The 18,663-nt window shown below is 30.3% G+C and overlaps 2 protein-coding genes across 5 annotated transcripts in view; one reads left to right on the top strand and one right to left on the bottom strand.

Annotated features, from left to right (window-relative positions):
* LOC107450051 (acetoacetyl-CoA synthetase) overlaps positions 1-5,813 on the bottom strand; it is a 148,012-nt gene extending 142,199 nt beyond the window's left edge. Inside the window, exon 1 of one of the 3 annotated variants that reach the window (XM_087168291.1) lies at positions 5,670-5,813. In XM_087168291.1, the coding sequence (XP_087024417.1) occupies positions 5,670-5,685 (16 nt within the window). In that variant the 5' untranslated portion in view covers positions 5,686-5,813. The remainder of the gene's footprint in view (positions 1-5,669) is intronic. The other 2 variants (XM_087168285.1, XM_087168287.1) reach the window with 2 other exon arrangements.
* LOC107450063 (homeobox protein Meis1) overlaps positions 1-18,663 on the top strand; it is a 110,293-nt gene that overhangs the window by 9,947 nt on the left and 81,683 nt on the right. The window contains exons 2-4 of one of the 2 annotated variants that reach the window (XM_043039728.3): positions 276-417; positions 3,296-3,346; positions 10,261-10,311. In XM_043039728.3, the coding sequence (XP_042895662.1) occupies positions 276-417; positions 3,296-3,346; positions 10,261-10,311 (244 nt within the window). Of the gene's footprint in view, positions 1-275; positions 418-3,182; positions 3,234-3,295; positions 3,347-10,260; positions 10,312-18,663 lie in introns of both variants that reach the window. The other variant, XM_043039730.3, reaches the window with a different exon arrangement.

Here is an 18,663-nt window from a genome sequence, read left to right as displayed (position 1 = left end):
AATGTTCATCTCGAGCCGCGAGTTTGACACCCCTGTTATACAATAATATAAATAAAATACTTCTTTGAGTAGTTTTTAGATTATTTAAAAAGGAACGAAAATAATTCGCTCGAAACTAGATTTATTTTTGATTTAATTTTTGAATAAATATATACTAATAAATATACTATTTATTTAATAACTTATACTATGTACTACATTTATTACACTTTTGGCGCTTTGTGCGTACTATGTTATTAGGAAATATTAAAATTTGTGTTTGTTGTCATTTTCAGACACCCGCTTTTTCCTCTGTTAGCCTTGATCTTTGAAAAATGTGAGCTGGCCACCTGCACCCCTAGGGAACCAGGCATCGCTGGGGGAGACGTCTGTTCCTCGGAGTCTTTCAATGAGGATATCGCCTGCTTTGCAAAACAGGTAAAATTCTATTTCTCCAGGCAAAATGAAAAGAAATTGTGCCTACAATTATGATAAACGAACGGAAAAATACTCATTATATCACTTAAAACTCGATTTAAAAATTACAAAAAACTGCTAACCGAACCATTTATTGGTAAATTATTTATTTTATGTGGCGCCATTTATTTATAATATTTTCGTTAATTCAATGCTAACGAAGCTATTGTGTAATTTATATATTATGTAATTTATCGATAAAGTCTAATTCCATTAAAATATCCATTCTAAAGTTGTAATTGATAGCTGATAACATCGCCTCATTTACGATAACAATTAAATATTTAGTTTAAATAAAAATCAATATCGGCAGAGATGATTGTACTCCGGAAAAAATCCGAATTTCCGGATTTTTTTTCTTACTGCGAACCGGAAATTTCTAGAAATCTAAGGTCCAGAAGTTTCAAGAAATCATCGATCACATTTATGTGTAAAAATTCTTGTATATTTTATTTAGAAATATACAAGAACATATAGAACTAGAATTTATATTTGGCATCTCCTTCATTTGTAAATATTTTTCTGGTAGAATAATAAATGTGCTTAGAGATAAAAGTCAACTTATACAAAATTATTAATTTAAATTATGCTGCACATAATTTATTTAGAATTTCATGTTGTGAAAATATCAATGATTTAATTAATTTGATCAAGACATTAATTTCTTAAAATGCGTCACTAATGATTTTATTCAAGAAATTTTCAGGACTTTTGAGTTGTACTCACAATCACCCCTGATATCGTTAACTATTGATATTAATGGTAAAAAAACCATTTACGTAAAATAAAGTTAATGTATTTTATGTTTGAATATCAATTGCCTTTTTTGCTTCCTTTTTTATTATAATTATAAATAAAAAAAATACTGCCTTGTTTAGTTGTGTTTGGAACTTCTGCAAGCGTTTCTTAAATTCTAATATGAAAAAAAAAAAAGTCTTTTAAGGTGGTTAAACATTTAGAGAAAGATCATTCTATTCACCCTAACGATTACATTCTTCTATTTCAGAGAAAGTAGCTCGGCAATTAGTCGCTGAGTATGACATTCATCGCGTGTTTTTGCCTTCAATTTTTTTCCTCTTTTTTTTCCATCTGTAAGATCTTCACGTTATACTCAAATTATGTATTAACGGTGTCACCACCGGATGCTTCAAAAAGTGAAAGGAAGAAACCGTTTTTATTTTCGATGAAGAACACATTTGCTTTTTTTTGAACGTGTAATTGCATGTTTCCATCAAAAAAATTGAACTTATTAGTCTGGGCCACACTTATTAATGCTCTTTCAATTAAAGACACGCGAGAGAGAAAGGCCTTTTTACTATTCTAAGCACAATGCAATTTTTTGTCTTACACCAATTTTATGTAAGCATTGTGATTAGTCTTTGCATTGAGTCATCAGACGCATATTTCTTATCAATTCCAATTGACATCTTATTGTTTTTGGTAATATAACAACATGTGACAGGAACTGAGCAGTTATACTGCTGAGACTATTAATATTACACTTAGTGTTTGTTCTGTGAATTAATATCATTTTAAAACATAGATATAAAGATCACAAAATTACATTTAATTTACGAATATTTAAGCAAGGAAAACTCAATCAAAGTCTGTGGTGGTAGTGAACGCAGGCTGAATAACAATTAATTTTTAATATTTTTTATATTATTTTCAGTCATATAGTAAGTCATTAGTAAATGTCAACAATAAAAATAATTGTAAAAGTCACAAAATTCTAAGAAATTGTGTCATTATATAGGTACATCATTGCTTTTCTAATTGAAGTAAAAAAGCAGTCAAAATGACTTCCTTGGGCAATCTAGTGTTAATAATCTCCTTTCGATTTAACTGTTTCCTCCGACTATCAAACTGGTTTTGATGCTTCCAGTGCCGCCTTCCTCAATCCTTAAATTTAATTTAGAAATGTGAGTTTTTCCTCTCACTCAAAATACCTGTTTGAGACCCCTAATATATCCTTAAATTATATGATAAAAGTTTTTATTACAGAACACTCCGTATAATTTTATTCAAGAAAGAAAGTTATGAAAATCTAACTTATCATTATCGACTCAATCACAGCGAATACAAATTAATGTTTAATTTTTACTAACCTATTAAGGTTGTAAAGGACAGTTATTTTAAAAGCCTTTCATTTTTCATCTGGCAAATAAATTTTGATGGTTTGAATCCCTTCTCAGCAACGATTTCTAGACACGTTGATCACCGAAGTAAAGCATCACTGGCTGCTGTTAGCAAGTGGGTGGATAATCGATTTGATCAGCCTGCGTAGGGACCGAGGGTGCGCAGTGTGGGTTTGTTATAGTTTATCTGTTCCACCGGAAAATGCTAGTCTTCGGTATTCAATCTGCAGAGGATCATAATTGCGAAAGCATGTCTTCTGATCATTCTCAGGGGTGTTTCCTAGACTGTCGCTAATAACCCACTGTAGCTCTACTACTACTGCTACTCCGTTTTCCCTCGATAATGAATCGTGGGATTTTGATATGGGATTTCTTTTTTTTTTACTTAAATGTTTACATCAAACGTGTTTACTTTTTCGAATGCATAATGCATTTTTGCCAGATGATTATGGAATAGCCATTGCCTAAAAAATACAACGTATTTAACAAGTTGCGTTTGTCAGTGTCGTTAGGGAAGTACAAAGAAATTTGATTTTAATCATTGTGACAGGGATTGTGATAATCTTAGGTGGTGTTCATCTGTTTCAGATCATGGCAGAAAATATCCACTACACCTCCAACGAAGAGTTGGACAGTCTTGTAAGTACAAAAAATGTTTCTACTATCCCCTCATCCCCACTTACCCTCTTTCTCGTTTTCAGATTAAGGAAGAAAGACCATTGTATGATGCCAATCCTGAACTAGATAGCCTTGTAAGTACCACCATACATCCCCCTATTCTTTCCTTCTTTTTCTTCAATTATTGCAGAGTTTTTCGAAAGCATCTTCTACCTGCTCGTTTAAGTTTCAACACGAACATCGCATCAGATAAAGATTTGGTGTACTTTCTGCGAATCCAGTGTACTCTCTTCTAGACTCAGCAATCACTTTAGCTGAGAAAGCAAAACTGGCATATAGTGCGGCTTTCAGGAGAACTCCTCCAGACTAACGTCTCGCGTCGTGGCGGGTACTGTGGTTACGAGTAAAGGACAATTCGAATAGGGGTGTGGGGTGAATAATTTTGTCTCAATCTCAGCATAGGTCGTCGTGAATAAACCAATCGACACCCTTTTTCCTACATTTCACCGCAATTAGAAATGTGCTCTCGCTTGTTACCATAGTAGCCGACAGCCCCAGACATTTAGTCTGGAGGATTTATCCTCAAAGCCGCACTGTCGTGTGTTTTCCGTCCGTCCTGTTGTCCTTAAGGCCTGTTTAGACGATCCAATTTCTTGGACAGAGATTGATTGATATTGATGGAAGCTTGTTTTGCTTGAGCTTGGATCGTGTAAACAAACATCCAAAAACTTGGTCCAACTTCTTGGACGATAGTAGAGCATGTTCTACTTTCCATCCAAGTTTTTTCTCCCTTAACCAATCAGCGTCTTAGGTTTTGTGACGTCAACAAGCTGGCAGCAAATTATGTCATTTTGTTGTGGGTTTTTTAGTGCAAATAAATTGATCTGTTGAGGTTTATTTGTGTTATTATGATTTTATTTGAATTTATTTTGTAATTTTAAACTTATGTAAGTATTATTTTATAATGTTGAATATGAGCAATGCGCATGCGCAAGTTTTTCTTTCAACGAATCAGCGACATTCAAGAACTTGGATAGTGTCAACGAATCATCCAATTTCTTGGACAGAGAAATCCGTCCAATTTCTCGGATTCAAGAAATTGGACCGTGTAAACAGGCCTTTACTCTTGCCCTTACACCTCGTTTTCTAAATAAACAAACAAACAGCTAGTTAAGCGGAAGTAACTTCACCCGGTCCGTACGAACTTCCGCTACACCGCTATAACCTTCTTATTATTATGTTTTGCATTAGATTTCCAAACATTGTTGGCGTTTTCTCTTATCTTGGTAACGTTTGTTGTTTGGAAATTTAAAAATCCGTTTCATTAAATCGAAATGAGCTTTTCCTATTATCACAAGTTGAATGATGATGGTAAGAAAAAATTGTCAATAAAAAAATAACATAAAATATATATTATAGAAAAAATAATATTCAGTTGTCAGATCCTTTTTCTGGAGAGTTATTTTAAAGTTTAAATTATGAAATAAAATTAAGTTTTTAAACGGCACTGTGTCTCTAGCAGCTAAATATTAAGTTAAGATATATTTACCTCGCAGATATACTTAATTATTCATGGCATTCTAAAAACATGCACAGCTTAAAACTTGTAACTTTTAGATATGACATTAAAAGAAGTACAAAATGTGGCTTTATTGTCAATTTGTAACAGAAATTTTATTTTCTTCAAAAAATTACGCTTCATAATGGAAATATTTTTTTTCCTTTTTTAAATAAAAGCAATATCTTCAATTCCCGCACTCAAACAAAAAAAACAAAAACAAAAAAAAAAAAACAAGAGATATGTTACTTCATCAAATTTTCTTAAAATGCATTTATTTTATTTTTCGTTAGGGAGTTTAATTGTTTAAAGCAGGGGTGGTCAACACTGGAGCATCTTGTGCACCACTTTTAGTGTAAAAAATCCTGAACATGGCAAATACAAATTTTATGTCAAGTCAATAAGTGCTACCGTGTTAATGTTGTTCTTTGAATTATTACACGCACAGTAACTTTTTTTTCTAGATCAAATAAAGCTATACTTTAGCAAATATCACAGATGTTATCTTTAAAATCTTGAATTGTTTCTAGTGAAATTTAAACAATGGCTAACATTTAACCAATCACAATTTTTTGCTCATCATTTTTATGTATTTAAATGAGCAAGAAAATAATAAACAGAAAATTACATTTAATTACTTTTTTTTAAAATGAAATAAGAATGTTTAGGAAATGTTTTGCTATTGTTGCGGTGGTTTAAAGACACAAACTACTACTTTTCATTCTAACCAGTGATCGTTTATTCTATGCATATATTGTCGAATTAATTTACATACTTTAACTATTTAAAATACTTAAATTAATAATGCTTTAATCAAATACAAATTTAAATAACAAATTAAATTAATTAAAAGGCTTTGATTAGTAACAAATAAACTAATTGGCATGGAGAGAACTTACCCATGCTGATGTTCATAGTGGAAATTGGTGAACCTCTCTAATGACTCGGTTCTATTCTCTCTACTACTGCTTTTGCTGTCTTTTTTTTTTTTTTTTTGATATTTTATACTGAACTTTTTGCTCGATAAAACTATTACTAAATTCTGGAGAGGTCACATAAGAGATCAAAGTTGGACTATAGACTTGTGATTAACCCTTTTCGACACGTATTTCTTAACTTTAATCAAGAGTGTTTATTTGTATTTGCTAAGGTTCTATGTACTAATGGAAGTTTCCGCAGTATTTTAAATCTAATCAATTATTTTGCAATTTACGATAAATCTATTTTAAATGTTTTATTGTGATTCTGAATTAAGAGACGATAAACGTCACACTATGTTGTTACCTTCCTCTGCATGCTTCTTTTTTTGATAGGAAATTGAATTAAAATTGAATAAGAGTTTTCTGACGGGAATGGGATATACGTTATAAATACAAGCGATGCATCATTTCTGATGCAATTTTTTACACTAAATGCAATGAGGTTAAGTTCCAAACAGCAGTAGTAATAGTTTAAGGGAAGTCAGGGCATATTACCAATAATGCTAAAACTGACCTTTTTCAATGTACCTTTTTTCAGCGTCTAAACAAAACTAGGGGGCTCCGTCCCCTGCTCGCTACGCTCGCCAACCCCCAGAACTGCTTCGCAGTTCCATTGCATATTGCTTCGCAATCTTATAAAAACATTTTAACAAATTTAAATTTTAAAATAAAAATGCCAGATATTGAAATCAATTACTTAATGAAACTTATACACTTCTCTGCCCCCTTCACAATTTGATTATCTTTTCTTCATGTAGCTGAGAAATTTGGAGCTGTAGCAGAGAATATATCTCAATAAGAAATGCTTTCCCGTTTAGAATTCCGCCATTCATTTCTCTGACGTCTGCCAGAGGTATTTCGACGCCTGATAGCAGGCATTTTATTTAGGCAGCAGGCACTAAATAAATTAAAATAGAACTAAATAACTAAGATATCGTTTTAAATCTCAAATCAAAATAATTGTTTGTAGAAAGTTTGTTTTGGTTTGAATATTCGCACGATGCCATTGCTATTCTATTGTAACGAAACAAAAAATTTATCATGAAACTAAAAATTTATCAAAGGAACTAAAGATATTGAATTCTTTTTTTAAGAAATTCAGTTCCTTTTTTTTTTTATCCTCTCTTATTTTTGTTTATCTATCTATTAATTCAGAAATGCTTTAAATCAAACGATGCTTACGGAAACAATGCTTATGCGAACCACCCGAAAAATGATTTGCTGAATTCTCATTGGTTGAAACTAAATTATTAATTTTATTAATTAATTAAAGGAAATTTTCATAATTTAAGACCTTATTGCACATCTACATAACAATACCTTTAAAACGACACCTTATTTGTTTAATTCTGTTGCGTAGTTTGGGAGTTTTTAGCGAGACAAAATATTGCTAGCCTATTAATATATAGATATTGCTTCATTTTTTTTTTTTTTTTTAAATTTTTCTACACTGTGATAACTGTTAATACATATCTCGGGCAAAATGATTTTCAATTTTTGAAAAGTTTAATCATTTTTGAGCGAAAATTTTTCATGTACTAATGGAATACTTGTTGTAATGAAATTCCTTGGAAATGTATTTCACCGTGATTTGCCTCTCTCGACCTCGGTGGTTTTTCTTGATCTGTTTTTCCATCTTTGCTCTTGTTTCACTCTCAGTAACTGCGGTTTTTCTAGTTTTGTTTCTCACCTTTATTTTCCATTTTTCGTTGCCAATCTTACGTTTTATATTTAAATTCACTTTTGTTTTTACTCATTCACGTCTTGAGAATGTCCGCCTATTTTTGAGCGCTAGGAACATTTCGAGTTTTACTTCCACCTGCATACTTTTGAAACCAATAAAGTTTTCCTAATAAGTAATATTCAATTTAAAGTTCTTGCTACTAGAAGAATCTCAAATTTTAAAACTAAATTTACTCAAATGTAATTGTTTTTTTTTTCTTTTTTTACCGAAATTTATTATTTTACTACATTAAAATTAAACTTAATATTTAACTGGACTACTATTTAAAGTGGAATCCATATCCTTCTGCAGTTTTAATTAATCAAAATTACAGTTATTAAAGGTCAACTTAGATTTGGCAATCAATTTAAAGTTCTTGCTACTAGAAGAATCTCATATTTTAAAACTAAATTTACTCAAATGTAATTTTTTTTTCTTTTTTTACCGAAATTTATTATTTTACTACATTAAAATTAAACTTAATATATAACTGGACTACTATTTAAAGTGGAATCCATATCCTTCTGCAGTTTTAATTAATCAAAATTACAGTTATTAAAGGTCAACTTAGATTTGGCAATCAATTTAAAGTTCTTGCTACTAGAAGAATCTAAATTTTTTTAAGCCAAATTTACTCAAATTCCAAGTTTTTGTTTTATTTTTTTTACCGAAATTTATTATTTTACTGTATTAAAATTGAATTTAATATATAACTGGAATACTATTTAAACTGGAATCCATATCCCTCTCCAGTTTTAATTCGTCAAAATTACTGTTATTAAAGGTCGACTTAGATTTAGCAATCAATTTTATTTATTCATTTTTCCAAAGATTCAATAATAAATTTTAAAGAAAATCACGTATGTATTAGATAACATCCCGTCTAGGTCATTCTTTTCTACTTCAATATTCCGAAAGAAGTTATAATTAATGTAACGAAATAACTTGCCACGAAATTAAATTTAACTGTTAAGATTGCGTGCATACATATATTACAAACTAATTTAATATTTTAAACGAAGCCCTTTTTTGTCTTTGTTTATACTTTTCAGCATACAATTTAATATTTGTATTCGCTTCTTATTTTTTTCTGTCATTATAAAACTGCAATGTTCCCACAGCAAACATAATTATATGCAACATTATCTGTAAATTCTACGCAAATTGGAATTTTGTTGTCAGAATTGTTCACTGAGCCGATTAACGAGCGAGAATGAATTGTAAATTTAAATTCCGATTTTTAATCTTTTATTTTTATTTTTAAAGGGTTAAATTAATAAAAATAGTGATTTTCTTCAGTCATTATTAAAGCTTTAAAAGAAGAATGCAGTTTCTTATGGAAAATTGGCGATTCGGGTTCAATCTCCTCTCTCATCTTCTGGGAGTAATTTATTAAAAAAATGAATAGTTCGTGATGTTATATTTATTGTTTTTTTCGTTTAAATGAACTTGTTTTTTTTTTTAAATCTTTTCTTTTTAACAGCAATAAGGATCTGCATTTATATATATAATATGCATGTCTATGACTTCGTGGTGCTTTGCAATACATTTTGATTGAATAGCGACATTAAAATAAAAATGCTGAAAGTTGCATAAAACATTCCACATTTCTTCTTGAAATTTTAACATTTTTTTTTTTTAAATTCATAAAAATTTATCTTATACAAGCATATTTTTTTTATTTGTTTCCAGAATTAAGAAATAAAGAATTCTTTTCGGAAAATACAATAAAATATTTTACAAATTACCATTTTAATCTGACTAATTTCAGCATATTTTATGTCACAATATGCTGAATCCTCACTTTTCTTCACTTTAGATGAAAATTATTAAAATCAGTAGATATTTTTCAATTTTTGCATGCTTTTAGAATTAAGAAATAAAGAATTCTTTTCAGAAAATACAATAAAATATTTTACAAATTACAATTTTAATCTGACTAATTTCAGCATATTTTATGTCACAATATGCTGAATCCTCACTTTTCTTCACTTTAGATGAAAATTATTAAAATCAGTAGATATTTTTCAATTTTTGCATGTTTTTAGAATTAGGAAATAAAGAATTCTTTTCGGAAAATACAATAAAATATTTTACAAATTACCATTTTAATCTGACTAATTTCAGCATATTTTATGTCACAATATGCTGAATCCTCACTTTTCTTCACTTTAGATGAAAATTATTAAAATCAGTAGATATTTTTCAATTTTTGCATGTTTTTAAACAATGCAACGTCAGGGTGACTTTTCGCCTTCACAGGCAAAAAGTCACCCTGAAGTTGCATTGTTCAAAAACATTGTGAATTGTAATGTAGCATTTTCACAAATGTTAGATTACAAACCCTTTTCAATTTTATAAAACTGTGGATTTTTTTTTCTTTCCAAATGGACATTTTGTGCAATTTCCCCCATTATCAAGGAAGCTGCTGGCTAACACTTAACATCTATGAATAATAAGCTCAGAGTAGTTATAAAAGTAGCATAATCATAGGCTATAAAGCGTTATTTCAACCTTTGAAGAAGAGCCCTTAGTTGAAACGTTTCCTTCTTAGGGAATAGGTTTCTGCTGATGAATTATGCTACTATCCTCTTATTTTCCCTTAGTATCAAACAGAAATGGTCTATTTGTAGCTTCGTTGAAATTATTGTAGAAAATAATATTAATAATAGCAACAAAATTTTACATTTTAATAGTGTGATATCATTGAGGAATTGAAATGAATTAAAACAGTAAACTGCATTAAATTTTATAAGAAAATAAAACTTCTGACATTTTTTTTTTCAGATGGTGCAAGCAATCCAAGTGCTTAGATTCCATTTGTTAGAATTGGAAAAAGTAAGTTTATTTCTAAGTGTTGATTGTTTGAAATTTGTATTGGCCATTATTACTGATTGACATAGAAAAATATCTATAGAAAAAATATCTTCATCGCCGATGTCGGAAGTGTTTAAAAAAAATGCGCTTCAAATATGCTTTATTTGACCTCTGGATAAGTAGTATAAATTATGTTTAAAAATGAGATCATCTTATTACTGGGTGAGATGCAAGTATACATTCTTAATTTCCCCCTTAGTTTTATAATAATTGCTGAATTTAAGACAGTTGAGGATTTTGAATACGTGAATCTAAATTACGTACTTTGTATATAAAATCCCATAATACACTTTCTATATAAAATCCCATATTTACGTTCCGTTCTAACTTATTGTCCTTCATTTTTCTAAAATTAAAATTTTCAGTTATCCTTCACCAAATTTACATCCTCACGAAGTTTGTTGGTGCTCATACAATAGAAAAATTTGCCCTCTAGTTCACGATTGTATGCTGCTCAGCTACTACAGAATAATCAGGATTTGCAACGGAGCACTTGAAGAACTTGCTTGAACGTGCAGGATATTAGGTGAATGTGCAATATTTTAACAATTTAAAATCTCTTAAATATTGCATAGTATGAATTTTAGTCTTTAAAATTTAATAAAAGCTGACCCATTACTTTCAAATCAGTTAGGATTATTTAAATTTTAAAAACGTGCATTTTAAACCAACGTAAAATTACATTAATGCTCAAATCGCAATTTTGTAATAATATTTTAATTATTTATAATATATCTCCCAAAATCGATTGAAAATTTTTTATAAACAAACGCTTTTAAGTATAGCCTGTCGATTTGTGGACTCATTTCTTACATCCTCAATTCGCAAGACATCGTGATTTCCCTTAATGATTCATGAATCAATCATGTTATGTGATTCATAAGCCTCGGGAATAAGAATCGGACAGAATGCGTCAACGTGAATTGTGGTATTCGTTATTCTTGTGACTGCAATACGAAATGTAGTCTTGAAAAAAAAAAACTCTTTAACCCCGCAACTTAGAGGGATTTTGTTGGCAAAATAACATTCCGAAAACAATCGCTTCAAACCTTATCGCTTTTGAATCTTAAAAATGATTTTCTTTACATCACGCGCTCTTTTTGTTGTCCCCCCAAGTTTAGCGCGATTTTTTTTCTATCGTTAGTTTGAAATATTTACTCATAGCTGAAAAATACTTTAGTGATTTTCACTAAGCAGAGCTTTTATTATAAAAAATAAGTTACAGAAAAATAATAAGTAGAACGGAATAATGATTTTTTTCCTTTAACGTTAATAAAAGTTTCCTTTAAAATAAAACTTAACAAGTGATGTATACATTAAAAATAATTCGATAGTTCGGACAACCATTTTCGATAAATAACACATCAACGTAAAATAATTTCTCTGAAACTTTGCTAAATCATATAACTAAATATCGGTCGCTTCAGCGCAGACGATTTAATTGCCGTTAAATTAACATGAAATTTATAGAACAGAACTTTTCGTTCACTTTTTATTTTGCATTTCATTCTGATTAAAAACAAAAACTTCGATTCATGAATTAATCACCCAAAATTTATGACGAAAAAAAAAAACACCCCTAAAATCCGCGTTATAAATATAGTTTAAAAATAAATTGAAAAAAAGAACATGTGGTGTGACGTGATCGTTTTCCTCCAGCAGCGTTCAGGAACTCCAGTAAATAAATGTCAAATTGAAAAACGCCATATTTCATAAAAACCGTGAGGGAATAATACGAAGCTATTGTTCAAATTCATTTTTGTTCTATAGGCATAGGCCTTGTTGCTTTGCATTAGGCATAAATTTCGAAGACCTCCACAAAGACTCATTGTGTTTCCCGCTTATTTATGACCCTTTTAGTTCTTTTTGATTGCCTACATTTTGGTGCTTGTTTTAAAACTCTCAGGCTTTGCCCCTTACTGTTCTACCTCTAGAAGGTGAACGCGCGTTGTGGTGTAGTTTTTATTATTACTCTTATTTTATCTCGTTAAATCACGATAATTTGACTTCCATTCTTATTTATGTTCCTTTTACATTTGAAAAATAAGAATTTAACTGAAAAGGGATGGATGTTAAAATAATAGTTTCGTGGTTAACTTTACCTTTTCTGTTAGTTTTACTACATTTTGATTTCTAATAGAATGTAATAATCGTAAATTTTATGTCTTTATGAATATTGTATTAAACATTGAAGAGTCGTTTGTTTAATTCAAATATATTTGAAAGGCACCTGTAGAAGAATGTTATTTTATTTATAAATTATATTTAACTTCTTTTGATTGTTTACAAAAAAAAAAACTCGGCAATTCTAATTTACCGCTGATTTTTAATAAAATTGTGCAGAATTCTCTTGCATTTCAAAGCTATAGTGATAATTTGCAACAATGAATTCATTTACAAATTATCGTCAGTGACTTTTTTTTCATTCTTTTTTTAAATGTGGATCAGCTTAATTTGCGTGCTTAAGAAAATGGATGCAGCTCAAAGTACGTATTTAAAAAAAATATGGACACATCAAAAAATGCGTCTTTCATATCTTTAACTTGAATTTAACATTTAAATGAAGAATTTCGTTCTTACTTTTCCTTATTTCTTTAAACACTAAGCATAATCATTACGGGACAAAATCCCGAACTTTGGGGTCGAGGTGGTTGGGTACATTTCAAATATGTAACTTTTCAGACAATCTTTTTGTGTTCAGAACTATAAGCAATGAAGTGGTTTTTAATAAATATTAATTCTTAATATGTAAATTTACTCATTTTCATTCATTTCACTACTTCATTTATAGTGTTCACTACTTCATTTATAGTATCATGGTAACCTAGTAAAAACAACTGATTGGCTTTTAAGGTCTTTTTTTTTTATTAAATATTTTAAAAAATGTGCTCAGAGGTTTATGCAAATGGACGGCATCACATGATCATTTTATTTGGATTCAAATATCTAAATAAATTCCAGATTCTAAATAATTCCAGGTTTCCAGATTCTAAATATCTAAATAAATTTCAGATTAAAAGACTACACATAAGAGAAGCCAAAAACTGATTCAAATACAATGTCTTTCTTCTTAAATTCGCATTTTGAGCTATGTGCAAAATATAAAACTAGCCGATGGTACATTTTTTTTTAAAATTAGCAATAAAAGATGAACTTTCAATAAAGTTGCATTGACTTTTCTTTTATTTGAAAGCTATTGGGGTAAATTTAGCTGTGAGAAACTTGTCTTGGAAAATTTTAAAAAGAGAAGAGTTTAAAAATAATTTTCACTGAAATGTTTCATCATTAAAAAAGTTTTGATGAGTTAATATGCAAAGGTATATTTTTTAAAGTCAGCAATGTGTTTTCAGCGTCTAGTTTTCTATTTCTTAATTAATGCGAACAGTTTATAATTAACTAAATATTACGTATAGTAGTAATTTTATGGCACCTTTAAGAGAAAAATGAGGGGAGAAATGATGCAAAATTAAAGACGTTTTGTGTATTTTCTATGTGCTCCTACAAAAATTGAATTAAAAATTTCTTAGTTTAAACTTTTTTTTATCACAATGTTGAAATCAGGGCTATATGGCATTCTGTGTTGTTTTTCTTTTTACCTTCTTTTTCTGATCATTATATTGCATCTTAAAATGCATTCAACCATTAGTTCCTCTTCTCGCTAAGCATTAATAAACAATATTTAATACATGATTCACTAAACAAACAGCTGTTAAAGCTGAATACAGCCTATCTAATTCTATATTAAACTCGCTAATTCCGACGGCCAACTGGTCCGCCTTCTTTGGGCAGGCAGGAAAAAAGAGCACTGGGAAAGAAAAAAACAGACACACAGGAAGAAGCCTGAAGAAAAAAGCACCTCGTTAGTAGTTATATGAATTTAACTACCCATTCAATTCGGGCCATTGAACCAAAATTTAATGTAATTAAATATTTATTCGAATGAAATAAAAAATTTGAAAATAATATACAATGAAACCACCAGGAGATATCCTCTATTCGTGACAACTTTCAGAGGCACGGAATTTTTTGAATTTGACTTGGAAGAAAACCTTTAGGAGAGATCATCAAAACCTCCCCAAGTGACCGGTCAATACGGAGGAGATGGAAAAAATATCACGGAAGAATATTTACAATACAAACAAGTGGAGTCAAATGTATTCAAAAATAATTTAGAGAGCTTTTTTCTACGATCTCCGAAAGAGATCTACAACCTCTTGTTGCAGTCAGAGGGCACCAAAGACGATGCTATCAATGATTTATTTCTAGAGTTGAAAATTAATAAATTCGTGGAAAAAAAAGTTCTTTTCGAAAAAACTAAGCATCTCAAACAAACAAACATATTCTCATTTTTTTAAAGCTAACTAATTTTTATGATATAACAGGGTGCGTAGCGTTTTTAAAAAAGTTCTTAAAGGTGCTTATTTTCAATTTTTGTTTTTTAAAAGCCCCATAAAGGTGCTTTTTTCATTGGGTATTTTTAAATAGTGCCTAAATTTCCCTTTTCCAAATTGAGATTTTTTCCTTACCATCTTGATTTTCGCTATGAATTGTGCAGAAAGACCCTGATCACAAAGTTCTATTCAAGGTTTTCACAATTAATTCAACCCCAATCTATTTCGGTTCATCGTCAGTCCGTAGCGTATGAAAACGCCATTCGATTTACATGATTCAAAAATTTTGACGATTGTCAAAAACAATGCCAAAAGATTTTTTTCTTTTTTTTTTGACATGATGCTTAAAACCAGATAAAACCGTCCATTGCCAAAAACTTTCCAAATCTACTTAATTATGATATTTTTTTAAGTGCTTAAAAATATTATTTTAGTGCTTGAAAAGTGCGTTAGAGGTGCTTATTTTTTGTTGAATAATTTGGCCACGCACCCTGTATAAAATTAAATGCAAATTTAAACAAAAAAGATAATTCTTTATTTGTTTAAAATAATTATATTCATAATTGGTATATATGTTTTTACACATAAGTAAAGGTCATTTTTATTGACGGTAAATTTTGTTCATGATGCCAACACAAGTGGTATTTCCGCACTAAGAAAATGAAGCTAAGAAAAATTAAAATTGCAAAAAATCCTGTACCTTCGATGACATTTTGTAGTCAATGAAGGTAATTCCTAAGAACGACTGACCATTAACGGCCAGTTTACGGTGAAACAGATGTCGTACTTTACTGTATAAGTGTTAATTTAAAATTTACAGACTTTTTCCAGTTCATACTATTTAACAAAATGATTTACGACTAATAAGCAGTTCTAAAATTGTTTCGAATTTCACTATTTGTACTCAATCATGTTCGGTATTTTTTTATTTCGCCGGCGTGAGCAATAAAGTTGCCAGAACGCCGAGTGCAATTGTTATTTTTCGGTGATCTCTTTTGAAAAAACAAATAAAAAATAAATTAACTTAATTTACTTGTGCGTGGAGAATTGGAAAAGTATCCATTTTCTGTTAATATTTTTCTAAACGTTTCTAAATATTTGCCTCCTTAGGAATTACTGTTAATTGATAAACTATTTGAAACAATTCTATTATGCAGCATATAATTGTAATACTAATAACAATAAAAATGCACCCTTTGCAGTTGTAAGACGATTCTCAGACAACATTGCCAGCTATAAAATAACTACCACTCTGAATGTTTAAATTTTGCTATCTTAGTATTTAGTAACCACAACCGTTTAGTAACCACTCTAGTTTTTTAGTATTATATTGTAAATGCGTAAACTAGGAGTTTTGTTTGGTAAACTTTAAGTGATTGCCTCCGGTTTTTAATAGTTCTTTTGAAAGATGCCAAAACAATTTAAAAATGGAATTTTTGTTCTTCCCACCAGGACGACGCGAACTTTAAATTCTATAAAAGTTTAAATTTCTATAAATTCTATAAAAGTCACATATCTTGAAGAATACCCAAATTATCTAATATTGCAACCAATGCATTTTAAAGTAAAAAATGAATAAAAAATAATTTAAGCTTATGTTGCAGTTGAAAACTAAACGACAGCACAAGCAAACAAGTATGTAATTACTTTAAAATCAATATTTTTGCAATATGACGCATTGCATCGATAATTATCTATATTTTCACTAACTTTTTAAATAAAGGCGAGGAAATTTCTACTGTTGAAAAATATTATTTCCTTAATATTGAGATCAAGCAGTTGGTACATAACCGCTAAGTCAGTGTTTCTAAAACTTATGACTTCTGTGTATCCTTTCTAAATTTTTCGTAACGCTGTGTACCACTAATAAAAAATGTATTTTTTACTATAAAAAAATTGCACAAAAGTTAAAAATCACAACTGGCTGTTGACACCACTAATTATTAACTGTTAACTCTGCAAAAAATAGCCAATAGAAAAATACGCAATCGTAATTTTCATGGCTAGCTTTGTTTTAAAATAAATTTTTTTGAAATTTTCGCTTGTTGCAAGATATTTTATATAGGAACCCGTACCCCCACTAAACTGTTCCCGTACACCTGGGGGTACGCGTACCACACTTTGGGAAACACTGCGCTAAGTCATAAATGTGAGTACTCAGACGCATAATAAATGTAAATTAATAAAAACTGGACATCCAAAGGTTCCATGGAACACCTTTTGGGAACCGGAACCACCTAGTGTTCCGCTAAACACTTTTTGAAAAACGCTGTATTGCGAGTACGTTATAGACATAGGAAGAGTTTCATTTTTATATATTTAGAGAAAATGTAACAAAAAAAGAATATTGGTGTCATTAAAATTGTGAAAATAAAAAAAATGTGTGGTGAAAAGAATCTAGAATATTCCAAAGTTCTAAACAGTAGTTCTCTAAGAGGCCGATCGTTCAATTTACTTACATCAACTAAACTATATCTGATTTCCAAAAGGAAAAATTCTCCCGGCACAAGTAAAACACAAACAATTCAAACTGAAGTCGTCGCGTAAGATAATAAGGGGGTACCGTGGCCAGTGTGACAACGACAAAGCTGGAACGGGCCTAATTACAGCCCCGGGCTTTTCGATGTTGACGTGGGATGGCCTCTTTTGATTGACATTCGAAATACGGGTAATCATTGCTAAATCTTGGCATTGGATCTCTCTTCACTCCCCGTCGGCTGAAGAAGGCCCGTCAACCTATTATCAAGGTAGGCCTATTGCTGGATGACCCCGGTTTTCAAATAAACGGACTCACTGCGTCAACGAGTTCCCTTCTGTGCCTAGTTTCCAGATAGGCGTTGTGAGCCAAGGAAGAATAGATCTCATATCTCTCTTCCCCCCTCTGCTTTTTCTTGCTTTTTAATTTCCCTTCTACACCTTTTTATCAAACACCTGGGTATGAAAATATGTCAGGAGCAGTAAATACCAGTTTTTCTCTTCTCTTCTCCTCTTTCTTTTTTTCTTTCTGGAAGAAGAAATATGTGGAATTATTTTTTCCGTAACGAATTCGGTGGTGGTTTTCCATGGTACTATTGCAAAAAGTCGTCTGCTTTCTTCCTTGTAGTTGTGGGAAATGGAATTTTTTTTTTCTTTTAATTTCAATAATGTATATTATTTAAAACTGGGATATATTTATTACTTCTAAATGAAATTCATGTTTTTCAAGGTTTTAGTTGAGTTGATTTTGCCAAGTTTTTAAAAAATAATCCACTGCTCAAATAATTTTCTCTTCTGCACCTTTTTATCGAACATCTGAGTAGGAAAATATCTCAGGAGTTGTTGTTTACCTATTTTTTTTTCCTTCTTCGAGGAAGGAATCTGGAATTGTTAAGGCGACAACAACATAAAAGTACAGTAATTGTAACAAATGAAGCATAAGACATAGAATGAAACAATCAAAATACTCAAGCATATTTGCGTAGATCCGATCATTATGAACAAAAAAACTAAAAACTTGGAACACTTAAGGATTAAATTAGTTATTTTAATTTTATAACCGTCGTTGAACAGCCGACCCAAGTTCATGGGTTTACGACTACTAACGTTCAACTCCGTAGCCTTGTAATTTTGAACCAATCCAGAAGACAAGGAAACTCCTGGATCAGTACCCCCAGAGGTATTGATTTGTTGTGGGAACATGGAGGACTTTAAAATGTTAATTGTTATGAAAATGAACGATTAAAACATTTTTGAATTTAGCAATATGGAATATGAGACAAAATAAGAAGAAATAAATGGAAAGTAAAACGATTTATAACGATAACCTTACATTGAAAAACTGTTTAAATTGCAAACGATTTTTATCTCTCGTGAGACATCTATATTTTTAAAAAAATTCGATATAAATCTTATGGTTTGGTCATCATAATTTTATGATCAATTC

This window comes from Parasteatoda tepidariorum, chromosome 1 (genome assembly GCF_982258835.1).
Source record: "Parasteatoda tepidariorum strain Cologne lab strain chromosome 1, Ptep-v5.0, whole genome shotgun sequence".
NCBI lineage: Eukaryota > Metazoa > Arthropoda > Arachnida > Araneae > Theridiidae > Parasteatoda > Parasteatoda tepidariorum.
This window is presented reverse-complemented; position numbering and strand designations above follow the sequence as displayed.